The sequence below is a fragment of the Botryllus schlosseri genome, chromosome 12 (assembly GCF_051294905.1).
Source record: "Botryllus schlosseri isolate E-star chromosome 12, Bs_hap1, whole genome shotgun sequence".
NCBI lineage: Eukaryota > Metazoa > Chordata > Ascidiacea > Stolidobranchia > Styelidae > Botryllus > Botryllus schlosseri.
Genome location: NC_137247.1, coordinates 21,645,497 through 21,669,785, shown reverse-complemented (window position 1 = coordinate 21,669,785; position 24,289 = coordinate 21,645,497). Strand labels below are relative to the sequence as shown.

At 39.4% G+C, this 24,289-nt stretch overlaps 1 protein-coding gene across 1 annotated transcript; it reads left to right on the top strand.

The window, feature by feature from the left end:
* Positions 1–400: 400 nt before the first annotated feature.
* On the top strand, positions 401–24,082 carry LOC145451492 (epidermal growth factor receptor kinase substrate 8-like). Its single transcript, XM_080329706.1, has 16 exons — positions 401–812; positions 2,733–2,894; positions 4,008–4,151; positions 4,238–4,448; positions 6,543–6,616; positions 9,588–9,691; positions 11,282–11,396; positions 11,464–11,687; positions 12,060–12,225; positions 14,833–14,885; positions 17,023–17,195; positions 18,951–19,075; positions 19,136–19,211; positions 20,234–20,434; positions 21,444–21,598; positions 22,333–24,082. Exons 1-16 carry the CDS (start codon positions 579–581, stop codon positions 22,465–22,467), a joined length of 2,352 nt encoding a protein of 783 aa, XP_080185832.1. The 5' UTR covers positions 401–578; the 3' UTR covers positions 22,468–24,082.
* Positions 24,083–24,289: the final 207 nt, after the last annotated feature.

Here is a 24,289-nt window from a genome sequence, read left to right as displayed (position 1 = left end):
AGCTAGCAATTGCTTAGTTTAACCTATGTTCTGTAAGGTGTGTCTGTCTGTTTCTCCTGTAGCCTAAGTTTGCTGTTCTACTGTACATGTGGATTTTGAGAAACAAGTGGTCAAAATGTTAGAACCAGCAGATCTTTTTTTTGCTGTGTTAAGAGCTTATTCTGCCTAGGAGGCGAAAAAGGTCAACAGCCGATTTTCGAGCACCTACCGCATCAAAAAAATAGACTTTTTTCAGTAAATTCACCAGCGATGAAAGTTGGGTGAATAAATTTTGCCAAATATTTAGGTCCACTTTCTCGGATCCGTAAATATGGGGGGGGGGGCAAAAATTTGAGTCGAGATTGATAAGGGGCGATGAGTCGAAAAAGGTTGGTATTGGGAACCGCTGATCTACTTGGTTCTGTTTTAGTTGAGTTGGTTGTGAATTTTCAACGGTTATTATTTCCAATTCCAGCTGCGAGATTTGAAAAGTGAGTTATTCTATAGTTGTAGTTGCGCATTTTGCAAACCCAATATTTATAGTGCAGGTTTGTTCTGTTGGGCAGTATGGATTTGATTTCTACTACAAGTGTGCACGAATGGACCTTTACTTACCCTCCAGGTGTTACATAAGACTAAATTTAATACCCGTTTATAATGTTCTCATCGTGAAAAGAGAAATGATGAATGGTGATGCGAATCCTGGCCAGACGGGGATGAACGGCGTCACTGCCGGTGCAGCACCCCCATCTGCCAAGGCCGTGTACGAACAAAGGAAACAGTATGGGAAATTACACGTGAACAGCAGTGAGATATCCCAATACAATGTAGAGGTGAGATTTCATGAAGTGAATATGTGATATTTTTCCCCCAAGGTATTTATAGTGTGAGAAGTTATGTTGGTACTGGGTAAACATAAATCTATAGTTATGTTGACATATGCGATGATTCAACCGAATGTCACAAGGGGGTCACAATCCTTGCTCTAGACGTAAGTCTGTGTCCCTCTCTGAGTTGTGATTATTATAGGGACATTAATTTGTCTTGCTGCAATTTGATTTTGTCAAGCTGTAGCCTCTTTAAAGGAAACAATTCTGGTTAAAGTATTTCCTATTGTTAAATTGACCACGAAGCAGGATGGAGGGACTATGTTTGTGCATCCGTCAGGCATATGCTGGTGCTGGGTCATACCAATTTATTCAGACTGCCTTAGTAGTAACATTTGACAACTGATCACGCAATGTTTTGATGGCAGTTCTGAAGTGTTAGTATGTGCTATACTAAAACAAATCTGTTTGGCTATCAGGGCATCATGATTGTCAAGTGGCATAGTATATATATATTGGAATCAAGAGCATTTGGACTCCTGATTTTATAGGGTTGTCCATGATGAATGAGTAATACATTTTAATTTCAGTTTCTGCAACACTGATGATTGGTAAACATATATATATCTGTATCTCTATGGCTTGTAGACCAATAGCAAAACTACCTATGGCATATTTGGCATTATGCATGTTATTTACCTTGTATTTCCATTAATTTAAATCAATTTCTTCACACCATGCGCATCTTAAAGAACCACAGTGTGATATCAAATAAATAATAATGTTAATGAAATATATGTACTATTCAATTGTTCTGTTCCTCCAAGAAGCTCTTTACTCCAGTATTGCAGGCGACATCTAACATTCATTGTGTGTGTGTGTGTGAACTTATGCTTGCAAAACCCAAAACTATCATAATGGAATTTGGCCTGTTAGTGTAGTAAGACGATATACCGTACCACTATCAACCAGCATTCTACACATCCCAGTTTTATGTGAATTCATGATTGGGCATTTGAGCGAAATGGGGGTTTAATTTGGGTGTCAAATTCACAGATAGTTTTGATAAATGAATGTGTCCTTCAAGACAAAAATGAAATTGAAAAGACCCGGATAGAACATCCTCTTAAGCATTGCAAATTTCTAGCTTTGTCACCCTCATATAAAATATCATTTTTGCCTACTAGAATGCAATCTATGATGTAGATAGTGTGTCATGTCATGCTTGAAAATAAACACTTATTACTGAATTTGTAAATAATCAGTATAATCACAGTAATTTTCGTCTAGCTTGTTCAGAGTTGGTACAAAAAATTCATTGTATAGTTTTAAAAAAATTTGTGTGCTTGAAATAGGATGGAAATAGTTCAGCTTGGTCCACGCCAAATCGTATCTTGAATTCCAATCCACATTCATGAAGCAGACCATAATCATAGTATAGCCCACATATGTTTGTGAGAGGTATAAACTATATTGACCACAGACAATGCTGTGAATATTTTGATCCCGCCACCATTGCTGGTAGCGAATCTGAACTAGGAAAAACACATTGTGTGCCTTGTTTAAACCTTCGGTTCGAATGCAATTAGCCTTTGTAATGTTTCTTGTACTACAGTACTTGGGTGTTGCATCAATAGCTCTCATGGTGATTCTGAACGACATTTTAATGATACTTAACAACGCCAAGGTCTGTTAACCCGCTGTGACTGTTGTTAAGATGATTTACATATTCAGTAATCGCTGATAATAATGCTTAATTCCACAACATGTAGTTGTAGCCGGCATTGTGTATTCCTCGTGACTTACACGCAAACATATTTTGGTGATTGTTACCTGCAAGTTGTGTATGGTGGCTTCAAGTCTATCTGTGCTTACACTAATCCTGTAATTGGGTGTTATTTACTACTAATGACTCACTACATGCAGCATCTTACCACATACTCCATTGACCGGAAAGACGGCCTAACCACAGTTGACGATGGAATCCGAAAATTGAAGCTGCTCGATGCACGCGGAAAGGTGTGGACTCAAGAAGCTTTGATGCAGGTCGATGAAAAGGCGGTGAAGGTCTTTGATCAAGCCACACAGGTAACTTGCAAGCTTCGTGTCAGATGTCACGCTGACCTTCCCTTTGAGATAAACATGGTTGTTCCTCGGAGAGTCCTTTCTCCTGGGGTACAAATTCAATATTCCATTGTAATAACTGAACCTCCTGGTACGTTATCAAGTTTGGATAATTGGGCGCATGTTTGATATCATGCTGACCGACTGGCTTTTGAAAAGCTACCATTCAATCCATGTGACGAGGAAGCTGGGCTCAATATGGTACAGTGTATGCTACATATGTAGCATGTAATAAATTATGCATGCTGTGTTAAATATCTTGAAATCTGTTGGTTTTCATCTGTAAGACAAGTGGGCTTCTGGCTTCCCATTTTAAAGTTCAACTTGTAATCTTGAAATACAAATTTGTGTTTTATTCCGATTTTGCAACCGGTTCAAGCGATATTGACCCTGTCTTCGATAGTTTTATGAAAGTTCACTATCAATTTACATTCCATGTCCAATAGGGCTGTTCAAAAACAATTTATTCTTTCAAATTTCACTGGCTACGTGATAAATTATTATGTTGACTAAAACAACGCTGCACACCAAATTTGACTCAATTCCAAACAGTAGAGGCGAGATTCTTGCAGTATAAAGTTTTGAATTTATCATACGGTATAAAAAATAAAAAATAAAATTCCAACCAGTAGAAGCAAAAATATTGCTAAGAAAAATTTGGATTTGAATAAAATAGTATTTACGGTGGCTTGTTCTTTAATCATTTATCATAAAATCATGGAATTAGAAATTTTGCTACTGCAATAACTTCGCTTCTAGTGGTTGGAATTGAGCCGGATTTAGTGTGCATTGTCTCTAGGCTACTGACAGCCTAACAATTTTATGGGGTCGGCAGAAAAAATTTTGTATTTTATTTTTTATATGATTCAAAATTTTCTACTGCGAGAATTCGATTCCAAAATCTATGCTCATGTTGCAGTGAGATATGATCTTACGATGTGCATTTTGGTACGCTCGTAGTTATTGAGCAAGATTAATGGCATACTTGTAAATTGATAATCTCTGTTATACGTAAAAACAAGTCCAGGAATCTATTTCTGATGTGTTGTCCGCTTGCACAGTTGTGTTCCCATTTAGGAAGAGCTGGAACACTTTCCCATGACGTCGGTACAGTATGTTCAAGCGCGGGAGGCGGAACCTTATTCAATCATCGCTCTGGTCGTCAAGGAACCTGATCAAAAAGTGCCGGACATGCATCTGTTTCATTCTCCCATGGTTCCAGTGAGTATTCAGTTGGATCTCATATTTTTCTCGACAAACGTCTGTAGTCCCAAGTCAAATTATTCTGTATTCTATCCCTCTTCAAGGCGGACATCATCGCAGCCGACATCGAGAGCGCGTTGGCCGATTGTAAGGATAAAAAGGGGAGGAAAACGCGGCCCGACACGTTACGCAGAACGCGCGAAAGGGTCCAAGCTTCCGTCATACCGCCCCCTCCCATGAACCCACCTCCCGCCCCTCCTTCGAAGGACGGTAATGTGAGGGATAAGATCGAGAATTGGAGCAACTTGTCTCAATGTGAGTATCGATGAAATATTTTGGGTTTTGAATAGTATATTCATAATGAAATGGACCCAAATATTTTCGGCTGACACTCATCGGGGGTAATCGTCAGCAACTAGGAGAGAATTCAAAAGAACATCGTATATCAACAATCGTATCAAAAAATATCACAATATCACAAAATTCTGGTTTTTACGCACTTACTTTTTTCAGCTATAACTATTGGAACTAGTATTAGTCCTAATGACTCGGGTCGAGTCGTAAGATATCATTTTTTCGGTTATTTAAATTAGATGCTCCTTGCCACTAAAAATTAAGTTATCAACAATTATTGTAGTTTTGATACTATTTCCATTGTGAAGCTGTGCAAACCTCGACTGGTCACATCACAGCATAGCCTACTAAACATTGTGATGCGGAATCACGGTAACTCATGTCCATTTTACACATTTTGAGAAAGTTAACTTAATGTAAAGTTTTCATAATCTTTGGGTGATATCACTGCCACGGTTGACTTTGAAACAATCAGATAAACATAAACACGGCCATTGGCCAAAACTTGTCTCAAAAATGAAAAGATGATGTAAAAATTTGAAAAAAATGCTCATCTTTGATTCCACTACGAAGGCATTTTGTGGTACACATCTTCACAGATTAACAGAAGTGGCATGAGTTGTGATCAACCCAGAACCCACTGCATTGTCAAAAATGCAATGACGTAGGTGGGCCTTTGCTATGCTGGAAAAACTATGGAATAATCTTTCATGCAATGTAGGTTATAATTAGCATTATATTCTTTGTAGTCGCAGAAAAGGTACATATTTAATCTTTCCACGTCATTCATACTGTTGTGACGTCATAACGTCAACATTTGAATACTCGTCTGGAAGCCTATTCCCCTACTTGATTCATAATCGATCACTCGGGTAGGTAGGTTATGCCCATCCCTAGCTAAAACCAACACTGCACACAAGTGGCGCAGTCACCTATATGTGGTGCCCCTATGAAAACTTGGAATTCAATGATGGCCACTCCAAATTCCTGAAACATTTCGTCAGAAACTTTATATGTTATTATTTATACACTTATAATGAAGAGGAGAGTATTGCACTATCTTTACAGCACTCATATTGTAGGTATGTATTTGTTTGTACAGCATGGTATTAGTGCATTTAAACTAATTGAACAGTCATTCCTACCTCAGGTCCATGAGCCTTATTAGTCCATTCCCCATTGTATCATGCATTTGTTGTACGTTAATATGTCGATATGGATATCAATTTACACTTCACTAGGCTACTTCTCCGTTTTATTATACTAATACATATTTGAGGGTATGACAATCACTGTACTGATTTGTTTGATCATTAAAGCCTAAAATAAAGCCTATCAAATGCTTCATCACTTTGACTGCAATGATTTTATTTCCATGTGGTTTAAGAAGTTCGATTTGTCCTGTTCGCTCCTGGAATGAAATCGAATAAAAGCTTAGGAACAGAACAGCTGGTTGATTATTCAACTTTGCTTTGTCCTTCCAACACCTTTTCTTTATTTCCTATTGTGACTATCTTGTGTTGTTTTGGATTTGATATGAAGGAAGAAATAAACTATATAATCCTATATGTTATGTTCCACTCACTACATGTACCCATTCTAATGGACCTATAACCTTATTCAATTTTCGCAACTTGTTCTCTCCTCAACAAATTATTATATGACAGCTTTGAAAAGACTCTTCATGTTTGAGAGAGTCTTTATTTTCATCCAACCAAAATACATTACACACGGCAGTGGTGGTGGTGGTACAGAAAATATGCATGCACAGTATTCGGTATTAGATAGGAATGATCGATAAGACCGTGAAGGTCATCTAGTCTGATCACAAAACTGCAAAACTGTCAAGATTTTCGGTTCTCAACCATTTAAAATGAGGTGCATTTAGTTGATCAAAAGGTGTTGATATCACTGTCGAATATTATTGGTTCTTGTTGACCTAGTGTAGGTATCTACATTAACTCTGCTCTGATGGTCCTAATCAGATTCATTATTTTGTACACCTGATTCTTATCTGCTAGACCTATAGCACTCAATCAGGGCATATTTTTGTAGCCAATGAATTCCAGACTGGGCAAGATTACAATGTGTCGCCAGAGCTATTGACTTTGAAAATCAACCGCGACGTGGTGAGTTGTTTACTGGTTTCCAACTTGACAGGCAGTGTCATTTGCAGAATTGCGGCACTCACATTACCGAATTTACTTGCTGTTTCCATAATATTTTACTAACCTCTGGATAGATATGCAACTCTCGGTGGTTACGCTTGGGCAAGCAGTGTCTCTAATTGCTGAGCAATAGGGCTGTTCAAAAACAATTTTTTCTTTCAAATTTCACTGGCTACGTGATAAATTTATCATGTTGGCTAAAGTAACGCTGCACACCAAATTTGGCTCAATTCCAACCATTAAAAGCGAGATTCTTGCAGTAGAAAGTTTAGAATTTATCGTATAAAAACTAAAAAATGAAATTCCAAATTTTTTCTGCCTACCCAATAAAATTGTTAGGCTGTCAGCAGAGATGATGCACACCAAATCCAGCTTAATTCCAACCACTAGAAGCGAATTTATTTCAGTAGATAAAATTATATTTGAATAAAATAGTATTTACAGTGACTATCTCTTTATTTATTATAAAATCATTAAATTAGTAATTTTTCTACTGCAATAACTTTTCTTCTAGTGGATGGAATTGAGCCGAATTTGGTGTGCATGATCTCTACTGACAGCCTAACAATTTTATTGGGTAGACAAAAAAATCTAAAATTTTTGTCCTTTATTTTTTATATCATAAATTCAAAATTTTCTACTGCAAGAATCTCGCTTCTACTCGTTAGAATTGAGCCAAATTTGGTGTGCAGCGTTGTTTTAGCTAACATGATAATTTTATCACGTAGCCAGTGAAATTTGAGAGAAAAAATTGATTTTGAACAGCCCTACTGAGCAATCTAAAAGTAGCGTAATTCGGTAGTGCTGTAGCTGGCAACCCTAGCGCTGGAATTTAATATAATTGGTCTTAATCAAATGCTAGTGTCTCATTGATCCCGAAAATACAAATTAAAATCTCGTCAGTGCAATGGAACCACCCCGAAACAGGCCTCAAAGTCTGAAAATCGGCAATATATATTCAAATTAAGTGCTCCGGTCGCCAGCTGAGCACTGCGACTTGGCTACTTTTAGGTTGCTCAGCAATTAGAGAGACTAGAAGGTAATTTGCAGGAGTTTCGTATCGATCAGTAGGTTACTAATCTATAGTTTCCACTTTGCTGCACAGGCTATAATCTAATTTACCCATCGCCTGTAATAATTAATTTTCAGAACGCAAATAATCCAATTCTATTTCTCGATCAAATAACGTGATTGATGAATATTTTACATGGAAAGTGCTATTGCCTACATTCTGTAGCCCAGGTTCTTGATGCCAGCTGTCTGTTGGTCGACCATAGCTAGTTATGTCAGAGTTGCATTTGCGTTCCTTATCCTGTGTTGGCATCTTGAATTCGCAGAGACAGCAGATGCCGTTAAGGAAGTTCTGCTGTTTTTTTTCAGTGCAATCATGGCCTACTGTTTTTAGTAGGCCGTGGTGCAACCTACCCTCGAGTACTGTACCTGCTACTTGGACCCCTTTGACCTTTTAAGGTGTTATGTATTTAGAAAACTTCAACTTCCACCCAAACAGTTTTCTTGGCAAAACTGCCTGCCGTGAAATTGTCATCAGAACTGCTTGAAATAGCCCCTGTATCATGGAAGCTAAATACATAACCGTAATTAAAGACTGTGCTCGTTAGTGATGAAATCGGTTGTTTGCTTTGGCAACGAAGATGAATATATTGCAATTTACAAAGTCGGCGGCCTCTGACATGGATATGTCTTCCTTTTTTAAGAAAGGTCCTCCCTTTGCCCAAACATCCTTTTTAGCAATTTGTCCACCTTTTTAGCCTAAAATGTCCAAAAAGGCCAATAAGGACGTGAAATGTTGGCCTAAAACACAGACGACGAGTCGGAAAAATGACCTTTTTTATCGTCAACACTGATGATTAGCTGTATAGATATAAGAATCACCAATTTTCCATTCCGTGTTAGTCACTTTTGTTGTCCTCCTTTCTGGAGGTCAAAATATGGGAGCACTACCTCAGATTTACTGTGAAATACGATCCCTGGACCAAATCTACTTTTTGAAACCGCTTACTTGAATGATTGTCAGACTTTGCATTTTTTACTAATACCGGTACTTGGTGAAGTAGTTTGAGCATGTCTGTGAAATCAGTAGGCTTCACCTACGTCTGGAATTAAGGAGAAATTCATGGCTTCACTTTTACTCGACTAGCGAGGACGACGCTGACTACTTTGATAATCTCTGTGCATCGCTCATGTTATCTTTTCTTCCATAGCAGTATCCATCGCAGGAATAGGTTATATATTTAAAGGGGCACTGCGCTCAAAAAATGATGTGGTCTCAAATTGAAGGGCAAAATGAAAAAAGAAGTGTAGGCCGCAGCCATTTTCTTCAGAACACCACCGTAATGAAGCTGCAATTTATTAAAATTTCCACAGGACCTTCACGCTTCGGCTGCCCGTCATCGTTTCTTAACCCGTTGACAAAATTTATGGCGCGATAATTTCACCGTTGCACTTGCTCGACACGATTAGGCAATCACTTAGAGAGCAAACTTTAGATAGTTGTCAGCCGATCATCACATCACCATCACACTGATTGGTGATGGTCATGTTTAATACATAGGAAAAAGAACGATCTATTTCTGTCCTAAAGAAATAGAATACACTATGCCCGATTTGGACATGAATATCCTGATTGAACATCTTCTGTTGAACGCCGTATCTAAACCACCTTGGCGTGTAAGACATATTTCCTTCATAACATCGGCTGACAACTATACAAAGTTCGTTCTCTGTGTGACTGCCTAATTCCTGTGCGTCTCAAAATTACAGATCATGAAGTTCTCCATTTTTACAATTCAACAACATACTTCCAGTCTCTGAGCTTAAATATAATATAGGCTATATTCCTGCAATGGATATTGTTACGAAAGCCGTCTTCAAGTTCTGTGCCACGATCCAGCCATTCATCTTTTCTTGACAGCAAATTCTGAACCACGCGTTGGACGACATAGAATTCTTTGCGGCGAGAATCCAGAAATCCGCGCAGGCCGCGCAAGAGCTATCACGGAGAAAAGGCAGCGGCAAGTACGCACCTAATCGCGTCCAATTTTATCTGCACTGTTTTCTTTTCATATTAGATTAGAATTCGAATAACTGAATTTGCGAAAACTTCAAAATCGAATTGAATAAGAAATTTAGAAAGTAATGCGACAAAAATTTGTGCTCAAGTTCTGCTTAATTAAGCTCGTTTCGTGCGATACAGTTCTTCCGTACCATTTCCAGGAAAACCAGAAATTGGATTACAATTAAAATAGGGCCATGGAAATTTTCGCAAATCAGACAGAATTAAAATTACTGCATTCACGAGTTGAATTCCGGATTAGAAAAAACGGAAGGAAATTACAATAAAAATCGAGTTCAGTTCCTATCAAATCACCTCGCTCTCAGCAGCACCAGAATAACAAATGTATGTGAATTAGGGCAGTTCAAAATAAAAAATTTCCTTCAGATTTCACTGGCTAATCAATGAAATTGTTAGGTTGGTTATAAAAACGCTGCACACCATCTTTGGCTCCATTCCAACCAGTGGAAGCGAGATTCATGCAGTAGAAATTCATGAATTTATCATTAAAAAACAAAAAAATAAAATTTTAAAATTTTTCTGTCGTCCCCTTAAAATTGTTAAGCTGTCAGTAGAGATGACGCACACCAGATTTGGCTCAATTCCAACCACTAGAAGCGAAGTTATTGCAGCAGAAAAAATTGGATTTGAATAAAATAGTATTTACGGAGACTAATTCTTTCGTTATTTATTATAAAATCCTGAAATTAGAAATTTTTCTACTGCAATAACTTCGCTTCTAGTGGTTGGAATTGAGCAGAATTTGGTGTGCATCATCTCTACTGACAGCCTAACAATTTTATGGGGTCGACAGAAAAATTTTGAAATTTTATTTTTTTGTTTTTTAATGATAAATTCAAAACTGCATGAATCTCGCTTCTACTGGTTGGAATGGAGCCGAAGTTGGTGTGTAGCGTTTTTATAACCAACCTCACAATATTATCAAGTAGCTAGTGTAATCTGAAGGAAAAGTTTCTTTTGAACAGCCCTTGTATGAATCAAGAAGCTTGACTGGATTAGTGGATTCGCATTGCACAGTTCTCTGTGATATATCCGTGAATTGTCTTACAATGAATTAAAAAAAGACCTAATTAGTCACCTCTTGTCGGTATATTAACACTGCTGTCCTACCTTGCCCAGACATTGCTTCATTGATCATTTGCTACCAACCATCGTTTACTTTTACTTATGTAATTTCCTTTTTAACCAACATTTTTTACAGCCAGACTGTATAGAGTGAAGTGAACCTGTTTGATGCTGGTGTCATCAGACTAGTTGACCTTCACGGTCTTATCGATCATTCCTATCTGATACCGAATACTGTGCATGCATATTTTCTGTACCACCATCACTGCCGTCTTTTTATTTTTGTGTGTTTTGGTTGGATTTAAATAAAGACTCTCTATCTCTGCAGCATTTCGAGGAAAACGAGAAATCGTTTACAATGAAGCATTTCACTAAATAGATTAGAATCAGATTAGCGACGTTACGCTCCAATTAGTCTAATTAGACGACCTGAATTATCTGGCGTCTGTATCGTTTGAATTTTTCAGAAGCAAAAGCCGTAAGAAGGGAGGCGAGGGGATGCTCACCCTTCGCTCCAAACTGCCGCCGCAAAACACGTTCATCGACGTATTTCGAAAGTTTAAATTCAGCTTCAACCTTACCGTGAGCTCCGAATGACGTGACACTTGGCGATATGCGGGAAGTTATCTCGCAATTTTTTCCCTCGCAGGCAAAACTGAAGGGGCGCATCGACAATCCGAACGCCGTGCAAATCGTTCACTTTTTATTCACGCCGTTGCAAATGTGCATCCGAGCTTGCGGAGGGTACGACATACCGAGATCGGTCGACAGTCCCTTGCTCACGAAAGACACCGTTGACATGCTGTTCAACTGTCTGGCGACTCCCGAAGCGGAGATTCTGAGAAACTTGGGCGGTTTCTGGACCAAAACAAGGTGCTGACCTTTTTCTACAGTAACAAATTTCGTGAAACCTGATTTTTCAGTGTCGTGCAGTGCTGGCCAGATGCGGTCATGATCAAGATAAGACTGATTTTCACCAGATCCTACTACCAGTACAGTCGAGCTGCTCAAAAATAACTCTTTTTTTTTAATTGCACGGGCTACCGCCGATGAGCATGGTTTAGGATTAGGATTTCAAAAAAACGGATTTGCGAAGTTTTGTCGCATTAGGATTTGATTAGGGTTAGAGATCTTTTTCTGAACGGATTAGGATTTGGATTGTATTGGGACTAATACTCCATTTATCGTGTACACTGCCCAGCCCTATTTCTCAGGCATCAGTTCACAACTGGAATATTTTGTCAGGCAAGAATTTCCCGAAGCGCATTTCTTCCAACCCTACGTCCCAACGTTCCGCAACGGCTGGGAGCCACCTCCCATTCTCGGCGCGAGCGCCGTGGACGAAGAGACGGCTCGAGAATTCGCGGCAATCGTTCAGAATCAGGCGGACCGCGTGGCGGAAACGCGCAGGGTGAGTTAGTGCGGTTGAATTCTATTTGTTACCACTCTCCGTAATAAGCTCCGTTGAATATGACTGGAACTTGTTTATTGTTCTTCACATTCTTCATATACCAGCACAAAAGATTTCATGTTGATTTTATCGATTCTTGGTAAATAGCTTACTTACTGGTACAGTGAAAATTTCTATGGTCCAAGTGCCGTAATATCTTCCATACTTGATAAACCGCCATTATCTTGTACTGTTGTTCGTCAGTTAACTGACACTTGTGTTCAATATGTGATAATATGTGTGCTCAAAAATGCACTCTTGTAATCATGATCATGAATTAATGTGCTATCGTCAATGTAGCATATTCCATGTTTTTTTATGACTATTTGATCTGGTATAGTCACATTCAAGGACCAGCGGTATACAAGTGTTAAATCAGGACGGAATCTGCAGAAATGTGTCCGCATTCCAGTGCGTTTGCAGAATCTTTACATGTTTGATTTTGCGCTGCTATTATCATATTTCACTGGCATTTGCAAAAATATGATGATTGCAGTAAAGTCATACAACTGAGACGACCATTAAACCTACATTTGCTGCTATTTAGATAACAAACATGGTGTGTGAATGAAAAGAAACGCAGTACTAGGACGTTTACTATTGACAATTTGTACCTATTTTTAATTGATTTCAATTTCGTAATGAGAGTATCTAACTAATAGACATCTGGAAGATATCATTATGTAATCCCGGCATTGAACGGACTTTTGCTCGTGATATTGAGACGGCAAAGTAAGTAGATGTAATATAGTTAGTTAATGTTTCACCAATGTCGTTCTCTTGCTAGGTGTTTGATCTAAATGTGAGAGCACAGTTTCTATGACTGTTTTATTGTGCTTTTCTCGATGTGCAAATTTAGAATGCAATATAAAGAAGCCATGTCGTATATTTGCTGTATTGTAGGAGACCGCAAGTGCTCGAGTGGCAGAATGTCATCGCGATTAATTATGCATCATGAAATATTCAATGGTCTCTGCGCTTTGGGATTATTGTGTGTTGCAAAATGTGTCAATGATACATGCGAGGGTGCCTTGATGTGAATTTTGTCCAAATTTTACAGTTTTTTTTATCAGACCTTAAAATATGGCACCGGCCAAATTAAATTTTGCGATCTAGCTTGTGATAATAAAAACGGACCCTGAATTTGGGATCTGTGCATCACAGGTTTCACTTACGACTTGGCGGCTTGATGTAAATATTGTGCTGACATATATGTCAATTTATATGTTAATGCATCAACGATATACGATGCTAACTTTTCAATGGATTCGAAAATTTGGGTAGTTGGTACATTCTAATGCAGCAAGACAATGTATGTTTGCTTTTCTTCCCGATAAAAGTACAGAAAACAGTCACTAATAGGCCTTATAGCAATTCAAGATGCTATGGCATTATCAAATATGTTGCCTACACATGAAAAAAACGTTTGAAGCATGCTTGTGTTAAGTGTGGAGTACTGGAACTTCTACAATGGGAAATGCCATACTGTCCTGTCTGGTGTAGTTCTTATATTGTACAAGGGGATTTGAGAGATAACATCTGTGAACTCTCTTGTGTAATACTGCCCATTAGTTGAGCTCAGAACAACCCCTTCCTTGTGAAATCACTTACTGTGTTTGAGTTGGGGAAGCATGTTGATATCAATGTATCCTACAAGTTTTACAGGCATATGTTACGATCCATGAACAGATATGCACATACATCAGGATAAAAGTAATGTTGTAGTCTTGTGTAAACACGACATTCCGATAGCAGTCGTCATTTCATTTGAGGACGGTGTGTCAACATTGAACTGATGCCAGCTCACTAAAATGCTCGTTGATCATACATCCAAAGTAGCTACAGTTCCCAATAAAGATAACGTTCTATTTAGTAACAAATTGTCATGGTGAAGATTTGTATGTCTTTGTATGAAAAATTGATCCAATCTTGATAATAGATTACATTTTAATACATATAACGCCACATGTGTCAGATTTTAAAGCTAACAGTGCTGCCATGAAAATCATAGTTGGTGATGGAGATATTATAAATAGATTTATTTCAACAATGACGATTTCTTTCAATGTAAAATGTGTTTTTTCTTCTTTTTACATGTAGGTCAGTGTCAGTTTTTTTCCTCAACAAAATGAATTTATATAATATCTCTTTGTTTACATACGAAAGCTTTATATATTCTCATAACCCCTGGCATTATCGTGTAGCCATATTTGTGTAATATAGGTCTAGAGCAGTGGTTCTCCCACCTGTTTAGACACGCCCTCTTTAGCCTCCCCCCTATCACGAAATGAAACCAGAACGCTGGCAATGCCAACGGATAGTTTTAATCTTGATGGCATGGAAGGTTATGACTGCTGATGAGAGAATTCTCAAATATGAAATTCGGACTATACACAGAGCAACAATATGAATTGGGGCTAAATCGCGCAGAGCGCGCAAACTTTTTTTCAGTAGACCACAACTTCGCGCCCCCCTTCAGATGCTTTCACACCCCCATTTTGAGAACCACTGGTCTCAGGATTCGTTTTAGATAGAAGTAATCGTATGTTTCATTTCTCGTATTCCTAGGCTTCAGACTCGAGTGAAGCTTTCAAGCAGCATGTTGTGATGCACGTGCAGAGGTGAGAGCTATATTCTGTTGCGGTGAATATTCACGGCCTCTACAATTTGTATGGTTAAATGATAGATTGTTCTATCCAAAGTGTCCATTCCCGAGTGGCTGTAAATGATCTGTCCCTGAGTGTTAACCTGTTGTGCAGCAGTGATTTGTGATTGTAACTTGGGCAGAACACAATGATCGGAGTGCTCGAATATTATTAGTTCTGAGAATGGTCTCAACACCTGAAATCAGTTGTACCTTGCGGCTATGAGGTAACTGATCCATGAGAATTATAGTTTTGATACTATTTTTCACTGTGGATGACCGTAAGCTTCGATTGGCCGCATCATAACTGTGAAGTCATGATCTATCCACAGCATTGTCATAAACTGTAAGGAAATAGGTATGATTGAAAACAAATACCATATATTCTTTGAATATTATATAAAACTCTAATTACCGTATATTCTTTGCGGTCGCTTAAAAGGTACGTATTTGGACATTCCACATCATTTATACTGTTGAGACGTAATGAGGATCGTGTCCCATCTTTGAAGTTACATATTAACTATTCAACTTTACGACTCCTGCAATATTAGCATTTCTGAGCTTCCAACATATAACATACGTGTTCGGCAGCTGTCAATTGGACTTGGAAGGATTCGGAAACTGTCCTTCATAACTCCGTACTCGAAGACGCGTCTTTCGCCAGTCAGTAGAAGTTGTGCAAACATCGGATTGTGAAATGTGACCGAGGAATGTGGTCTTAACAGTACAGTGTCATATCAGGCTGGTTGCTAGATAAATATGCCATGTCACGTTGTATCGTGATAAGCCTACGGGACTTTCACACTTCATTCGGATATTTCATTCAGAGCCACAAGCGTGGCGAATCAAAGTATATTAATATTTGATTGTTTCCGAGACACGTGATGGCAATGTAATCGCTGTCGGGTTTTTATTAATGGCTTCACCTTAATTTGATTTGGTTTGTTCATTACGTGCCGCTAGTGAGTTAAAATTGGAATCACACAAACATGAAATTTAAGGTAAAAATTTGCCTGTCTCTCTTCCCAAGAGCATGTAATAACGCTATTTCCACTTCGAAAACAAGACTGCCCAATTTTTTGCAATCAATTTGTGGTGGTCAGAGTTTTCTGTTAACCATTATCCACCTAAATACGTTCAACGTGTGAACTATGATATCATGATTGATATGAACAATCTAAATAGACCGATCCCATTTGATCAAATCATTGCGAGATGACTTTGTTCCTGTGACGTTATCGTTCTATTGATCTTTACATGGTACTGTTATTGGAAATCTCGCTGAAAACATGGTCATTGAATATGGGTAATGAGTTTTAATTTGGAAAACGATAGCTCGATAGTATAATAATGAAACAGGTAAAAAGGATGTTAGGAATTTCGTTCTTTGAAGATCGCAAACTGGTTTGGATTTGGTGAAGTAGAATGTAGGTTTAGGATAAGTTTGTGTCACTTTACGTGATAAATAACCCTTTTATCACGCTAACTGAATATAATTTTTGGAAATTGCACCCGCCTGTAGTATTATTTGTCATTCTGCATCAGTTGCCGAGATGCATCTCAACAGTTTGAAAGTAGCCTGCACCGATTTTGCTAACGAGCGACTGGTTTCTTAGGAAGCAGCCTTCATGATTCAAACCTGTGACTCGGGCTTGAAGGACCAGAATTGTAACCACTGAGTTACCACTAAATTACGATATTATGAATGTAAGCCATTCTGTATCACTCGAGCAGAGTTGAAAAAGTGGTATGAAGCCTAGCTGATTGGACTCAAAACTCGACAGTGAAAAGAATGACTTGGACTAGAGTCGCAACACTATGACTCAGACTCGAGTCAAAACTACAGAAATGAGGTTGACTTGTGACTCAGAACCTTGCGACTTAGTTACCAACGCTGAATTGTACATTCATCATCTCAACCTATGTATATCAGTATCGCGACATGAGGTGTGAAAAATTCACCCGGACAGCTGGCCCTGTCGTAATATATGCAAAGCTGTGAAATAGTAGAGTTGGAGTTTTGGCGACATTTAGATATTTCACTGAATTTTCCGTATCTTAATGTTGCTTTTCCACACACAACTAATCACCAGTGGTACCATATTCCACAGAAATCAGAATATCAACGCACCTAATCAGAATAACAATGCGGTGACGACCAAGACGTGCAGGTCCATGTACGACTATCCTGCGCGGAACAAGAATGAGCTGAGCGTTCGGAGAGACGAAATGCTGGAAGTGCTGGATGACAGTAAGCAGTGGTGGAGAGTCAAGAATAATCAAGGTGGGTTCTGTTTGATAGTGTCTTCAGGACGCATTGACCCGATAGCAGCGGTGGGCACAATGATTGGAGCGCCTCACTCGAATCAGTAAGAGTTATATTTGAATTGAGAATTATTTTACCTTATATGTGTGGAACCCTTTAAACTTTGATCGGATGAATAACAGCATCGAAAACATGACATTTCTAAAAAGTCGTCATGACCCATGGCATTTTGACAAAGTGGTATGGTATGGTTGAAAAGCTATACCAAATTATATTTATGTGGTGTAAAACTGGTATTATAGTCTTTGCGGTCGATTAAAAGGTGCATATTTGAACTTCCCCCATGATCCATGCTCATATGGCTCTGAAAGCTCAAATCTACTTGCAGCCTATTGCTCGATTAGACCTTTGTAAGTAACAAAAATGTACACGTTCATACTGAGAGTATTTATTCATCAATGGAAAATACAGTTTCGGTATAATATTCACGCCATGGAAGCCTTGGAACTTCGGTTAGCGATACATCAGCATCGAAATACACGTTGCGCAAGACTAACAATATTAACGGAACGACATTTGTAAAGTACTTCTCTACGTCACAATGGTCGCAGAGTGCAACGAAATTTAAAGAAAATAACATTTTTGGTGACTTGTAAGAATGCTTGAACATCATTTTCCTGGCGGCATGTAACTTTTCAAGTCGTTAGCACTGATACGGTGTCATAATAAATGCCACAAATAGTATTTATATACTCGACTCTACTGGCACATTAACATGCAACGCGGAATCAAATGAACCAGGTTCTCGATTTTCCCCAAGCCCATATCACGATGGAGATGCAACTGGTACTCGCATCTAAGCATGTTTGAACAGCAAATACAGATACCGTTTTACGACTGTTTTATCAACCCCACAACCACGTAATTCCCTGGCTTAAGAGGGCAAGGGACTCTGTAAATGTATGAAATGTGTAATACATGATCGTTAAGTTTATATGCATTGTGACTGCGCTTAATCGTAATGACTTTGATTCCAAGGAAGAACCATTTGGTCGTTTGTATAATACTTAAGCCCTGATCTCTGTACATAGAAATTTTTAATTGTGGTTTTGTAGTGCATGTGTTTATTTGACAGCTCATGCCCTCTGCGTTTTGAGTTCCATGTTGATTGAAAATGACTTCATATATTGGAAGTTTGAAAATTTGATCTGGTCGTCTGCACTTTCCGACATTTTTCTGGCACTGTTTGTCCAGCACAATCTTCCGTATTATGGACTCCTATATCTAGTAGTATTTCGACCACTAAAGCCTGTCTGGCTGATAACTTGCATATAGTTTCACGCCTTGTAAATTTTAATATATGTGGACCGTTAAGTTGTGCTACCATGACGCTCACTATGGTTTTAGCATCAAATAAGCTATCCGTTATACATCAGACTCGGGCAGCTAGATAATGCTGGTTGCCGAATTGCACCAATTAGAGTGAAATGCTAGTAATCAGGTTTTTGAAATGGTTCTATGCGCTCATTTTAATTCTACTCTTAGTTCTGGTTTACCTGAAAATGCTGCATAATCTTAGGCTTACCAGAATGAAATCAAAATTGATATGAACTTAACTTTATTTGTGTAGTTTTTTTCCGAATTGAGCAATTCACAATCTAATCCAATTTTTAAAGAATTGTGTAGCTTCAATTCTGATTCTGTTCCTGATTTGGTTATGCTGAAAATTTTTGACAAAAAAGCCTCTTGATGAAAAGTAACGTTACCACGCAGGTCAAACTGGATTCGTGCCAGGCAACCACATGGTGTTGATGTCGCACGCGAGATCGCCTTCTTCCAACGGCTCCGAATCTGCCTACTCGGGGGCCACGGCTTCACCACCCCCTCAATCGCCGACGGTATGTGAAACCGTCAGTTTGCGAGGTTGCTCAGGTGCTCACTGAGCGTGCTTGTTTCAGATTCCGGCACCCCCGCCTGCTCCGAAAGTGCCGTCCGCACCGCAAGCGCCTCCGCCGCCTTCCAAGATTGCTCCGGGTATCTCGATTTGAGTGTTGCGTTAGTACGGGGTGCTCCTAAACTGTGGGCTGTGAGCCGTGAGCCTTTTTCGTGGGGCCCAGACTTTTGCAAACTACTTGATTTTCAAAATGCGCAACTAGAACTAGAAGCAGCATTAGTTAGTCGACCGTGAACAAACTAAATTGGTAGCTAGTACGAGGCTGATGGGACCCGTGAAGAAGTTCGTCAACTATAGGTCTACTCTACTATAGCAGAAGAGATAGATTACATTTTTTTTAGAAAATACTTACAAGTGTGGCATTAGGCCGCATGTTGATCTTGAGTTTACTTGGCAATTTGCGCAATGGCTACCCTGCTGAAAGAAAGAAGCATAATGAAAGTCATCTTAAGCTTGGCCTTGAATATCTACAACAATTCTGACTTTTATCAAAATACACCAGCCGAGGCTGTGTCAACAAAAAGAGTTCGTGTATCATCTAAAAATAGTACATTGAACGCTCTTGTATTCGACATTTCGTGATGGTGACATATTTTGTGTTGCGATTGTTGATATACGCTGTTCTTTTGAATTGTCTACAAGTTGCTGACGATTACCCCTGAGGAGTGTCAGTCGAAAATATTCGGGTTCATTTCAATATGAATATACTATTCAATTGTATACTACTGATTCAATGAAACCATGAGAGCTGAAAGTGGGAAAATACGGGGTATTGATTCTCATTGATTTTTTATAGTATTTTCCATTGTGGAGACCCGGGAACTGCGAGTGGTAATATTACAACATTCAAAACATGTATAATGCTACCGTCGTTAGCGAAAATGACATTTGTGTGAAGTCATGAACAACCATTGTCACAAAATGCGACGAAATAGGTAGAATAAAATACACATATTTGAACTTTACAAATCTCTCATTCTACTATGACATCGTAGTACCGATTGCTAAAGTCATGTTTCGTCTCATAACAATTGAATCATCACAACAATAAGAGGCCGCGCAGGGTTAAGTTTCTGAAATAACCGCGAAGCAACTCTTCCAGTTCCGCTCTCGCCGAGGAGAAAGGACCAGGCCCCGGCGCAAGTCAACGGGAACGGGAACGCCAACAAGCAAGCGATCTACGCGCAACTGCGTAAACCTTCTACGGGCAACATCAAAATGGACCAGCTCGCGGAGGAATTGAAAGGCCGGGTGAATTCTTCGTCGGCGCAAAGCAGGAATTTTAGCATTCCCAAGAAGAGAGGTGACTTGAAAGCGTGGACTTGTGTATTTTCCTGAAATTTTCCGAGTATGCAATTATGCTACTTCGGCGGTATGGGAAATAGCCAGAGGTGGTCAGTAACAGGGTGCTTCTACTTTCTCCAAGTGCTCAAGTGGTAATGTTTTCAAAACTACTTGTACTTAACAGCTGTTTTTGCAAAGTAACATTGCCAATTAGCGAGAACCAACTACTGAGATTGTTTTTCATTTCTATGCGAAACTAGGTCATTGATTGTCGTGTGCGCGCTAGAGTCGCAGGCCTGATTCATCACGTAGAACAGGCCGAGTGCGCACGATATCACCGCCTACCTGAACAACCGTGTGAAACGGGCACGGTATACACAATATCATCACTGGCATGAATGATTCCATCTACAACGAGCCTCGCATGCTTTGGGCTCTAATATGGCTCCATGGTTTGGAGTAGAGAGAATGTCGTACTGATTAGCGATTATGTCATACTGGCTCAAGAGTGACATGCGACATCGAATGTCTGCCAACAAACTTGAACATGCCTAATTGATTTCCGGTAATGCTGAAACCTAACGATCGAAAGATGTATGTTAAGGCTCGAGTGATTGGAAAGGTCTGAATCGCCTGAAATCGGTGCCATTAAGAAACAGATTCCACAACAGACTTGGACATTTTGATTTGCAAAAATCGTCGCCGAGTTGCCTGCTTATGCATTGCGCATTCAATTGTTCACCAGAGATCAGGGACTCTCTAATTGACAGCACTGCTAGTCTCTTTGGTAAACTGATACGCACAAGTTTATCAACATAAAAAGCTTGTGTAATTGTCATTTCCGCATGTACTTTACGCTAATATATTAAACCTATGTTGTTTGATTTTCAAAAATTCGAAACCCCTCCATTGTTTTCAAACCCCTCATTTTTTCTCTACTGGAGTCATCGCAGCCCTGCACTGAGGCACTCGACCTGACCTTTGACCTGACTGCCAGATCCCATGTATTTGTAATTTTTTGTTCTCAGGCAACGCCGCTTCGTTGAAGATCACTGCCGACTCGTCGAAATCCGACGTGAAGCAGTGGCTCGAGTCTCTGGGCTTCAGTTCGCTCACAGTCGATAGCCTCGGCGTGCTCACCGGCGCTCAACTGTTCACTCTGACCAAGGAGGAGTTGAAAATGGTGAGTGAGAATAGACCGTGTCATTTTGTAGACAACTCGACTTGAGCGAACAGTTGCTTTTGAGTGTTTTGAGGTGGTCATAGACAGCGTTGCTGCCAAGGCTGTGGAGTTCGTTTACCCCGGAAACTTTTAAGACCTCAACTCCTGCTCCGACGCCTACTATCATCCCCACAGAACACCGATTCCAACCCTTATATTCCTGTGAATTATTTTTAGTTACTATTACTGCCAAGTGAATCAACCTATTTTTTAATTTAAAGAAATGTAGCCGCATAAAGAATTCAAGTTTGTGAATGTCCAGCACCTACGTCTGAAACTTGGCGACTTGTGTGACTGCAATTAGACTTTACTAACATTTGAGAAGATTTTAGGTTCGATTTTACAGGTCAGTTAGTTTCTCACAGCATGATCATTGTTGTCTTGAACTTGGCTATAGATATCTACATGACAAATGAGTGCGCAAGCCACAGTGTGTTTTATGTTCAACTGTTTTAACTGACGAGTCGATGAAACCTGGAAAGCTGAAAGTTGAAATGAGTGGGGGGCATTGATCTCGCAAATTTTCAAAGGCGGGCTACGTGGCGGTGTAAAAAAGGTTGGGAACCCCTGATTTCCGGAAATGGTTTAAGTCAGTGTTAAAGTGAACAGACTCCACAGCCGTATAGCCTACTCAAAAATTTGAATACGGACCAATTCTGAATTCTACAACCTATTACATGCACATTCACTTTAAGGTGTGCGAGGAAGACGGCGCCCGCGTCTACAGCCAGATTACGGTTCAGAAATCCTACGTGAATGACAAAAAGAACGACCAGGACGAGCTTCAAAGGGCTCTGAACCGGAGAAAAGTGAAATCGGAAACCGAATGATTCTGCCCGAATTTTCCGTAATCGACAGTCACGTTTATACATTCTCGATAGTACTATTTCGCTTCGATCGATGCAATCGCTTGTATTTGTAATTTACACTGTAATTACCGCGTACTTTTTTTCGTAATCGTTTGCGAATCGCGAACGTTACGTCGTTGCCTTTTTTCTGTGATCCTACCCGCCTCGCGTACATTCTTACGACCTGTTCAGTCTTCACAAATCGGTACCTTCCTGACTTCAGATCGTTTTTTACTGTGTCGTCAACGCTTTGTGCTTCCGTAAATCATCGTCTGTTGGGCTTGACATCCTCATTTCTTCCAGTATTTATCTGCCTTCTCGTGTGTTGGGTTTTAATTTTGCCCGGTGGGTTTTCGGTGGCTTTGAACCGTTAAAGAGTGGCGCAGTTTGTGGGATTTGGGAATCATGTTTGTGAGTTTGTACAAATCGATTTGGTTTTTGTGCATTCACGCGGTTTCTTAACATATGTCACGCAGAGATTGACCGTGGTGCCTGCGCAAAGCCATAATGACCTTTTGCAACGAGACGGATCAATCAATTTACAGTAACGTGTCATTGAACTGCCTTCTGCGTTAACCCGAATAAGGAGAGTTAGTAATGTATTCAGAGTTATAATTTTCTCGTCACGCTTTTCCATCATGACTCAATTTAATCGTGAAAGTGTTACTATTGACGATTTAAGTATTCATTTCCATAGTCTTCAAGATGAATGGTCTTCGGTAGCTTCGTGACCTACGTTCCATGAAATTCTTCAACACTTACGTTCCATGAGTATTCGCCATACCAGTGGTTAACTTCAGTCGTGGGCTGTTTCTTCCAGATTACCAATAGTGCAAGGACTCAAACGTAGTCGGCTCTTGTACGGTCATCGGTACGCTAGGACTGCCTGTTACACGTTTCACATTCGTAGGGGTTAGACTTGCGTGTGTTTTGGTGAACGGTGCTGAAATTTTTGAGTGATTGATAAAATTATTTATGATGCTCCTTGCAAGCTGGGTCGTGGCAGAGTCTATTTTAAATATGTTTTTGTTCTCGGCATTGATGCGACCTAGGTTCATCACTGAAAATATTTGTTCCTGTCAAATTTTTACTCTAGCCTCCACCTCGCTTGCAAGCGTCCTTTATTCCTAGTTTGTTTTGTGTACATTTTTTTTATTCGCGTTTATAGTATATTATGTATGATATAATGTAATTTACACATCCCCGCGCAATCAATATTAGGGCGTGGCCTACTTTCTTTATATTTTCCAGTCTGCGCTACATTAATCGGTGTGCTACGTTTGAACGATTATTAGGAACTGATGATAGGATCATGATTTTCATCAGTGTAGACCTATTCTGTTAGGTTTGATTCTTCTCAGGGCGCCTTTGAAAAAATCGCAAAGTTCTTGATGTAATCTTCTGTCAGCAGTGTATGGGCTTGTTCTATCAATCCGCCCATATTTGTGAGCGTAATTTCGAGAGGCTTTCCAATTGCTGATACCCATACGTGTATAGTTGGGTTGTAAACGACGATTCTGTAACAGGTGTTCCACTCTCATATCAGTGTGCGCTCGTGTATTTTTCTTGATTACAATCAACGCAGAATTGAGTCTCATGGTTCTTTATTCCGTAGGTTTACAAGGATCATGTTGTCGAGTAAGAGTAGTTCTTGTTCGCCATAAATACAGAGAAAGATATATATATATACTGTTATGTCGACGATGTCTCAACAACACTGTAGATTCGGAATTTGGGTTGCATTTAAAACAAATGGTTGTTTAAAACACTTTGTTTAAAACATGTTTTAAACAGAGGCCTTCTA

Coding starts and splice junctions, on each gene's coding strand:
- LOC145451492 (XM_080329706.1), top strand. CDS start 579: ATGGACCTTTACTTACCCTCCAGGTGTTACATAAGACTAAATTTAATA. Junction 813..2,732: donor TATCCCAATACAATGTAGAG/GTGAGATTTCAT, acceptor CACTACATGCAG/CATCTTACCACATACTCCAT. Junction 6,617..9,587: donor TGAAAATCAACCGCGACGTG/GTGAGTTGTTTA, acceptor TTTTCTTGACAG/CAAATTCTGAACCACGCGTT.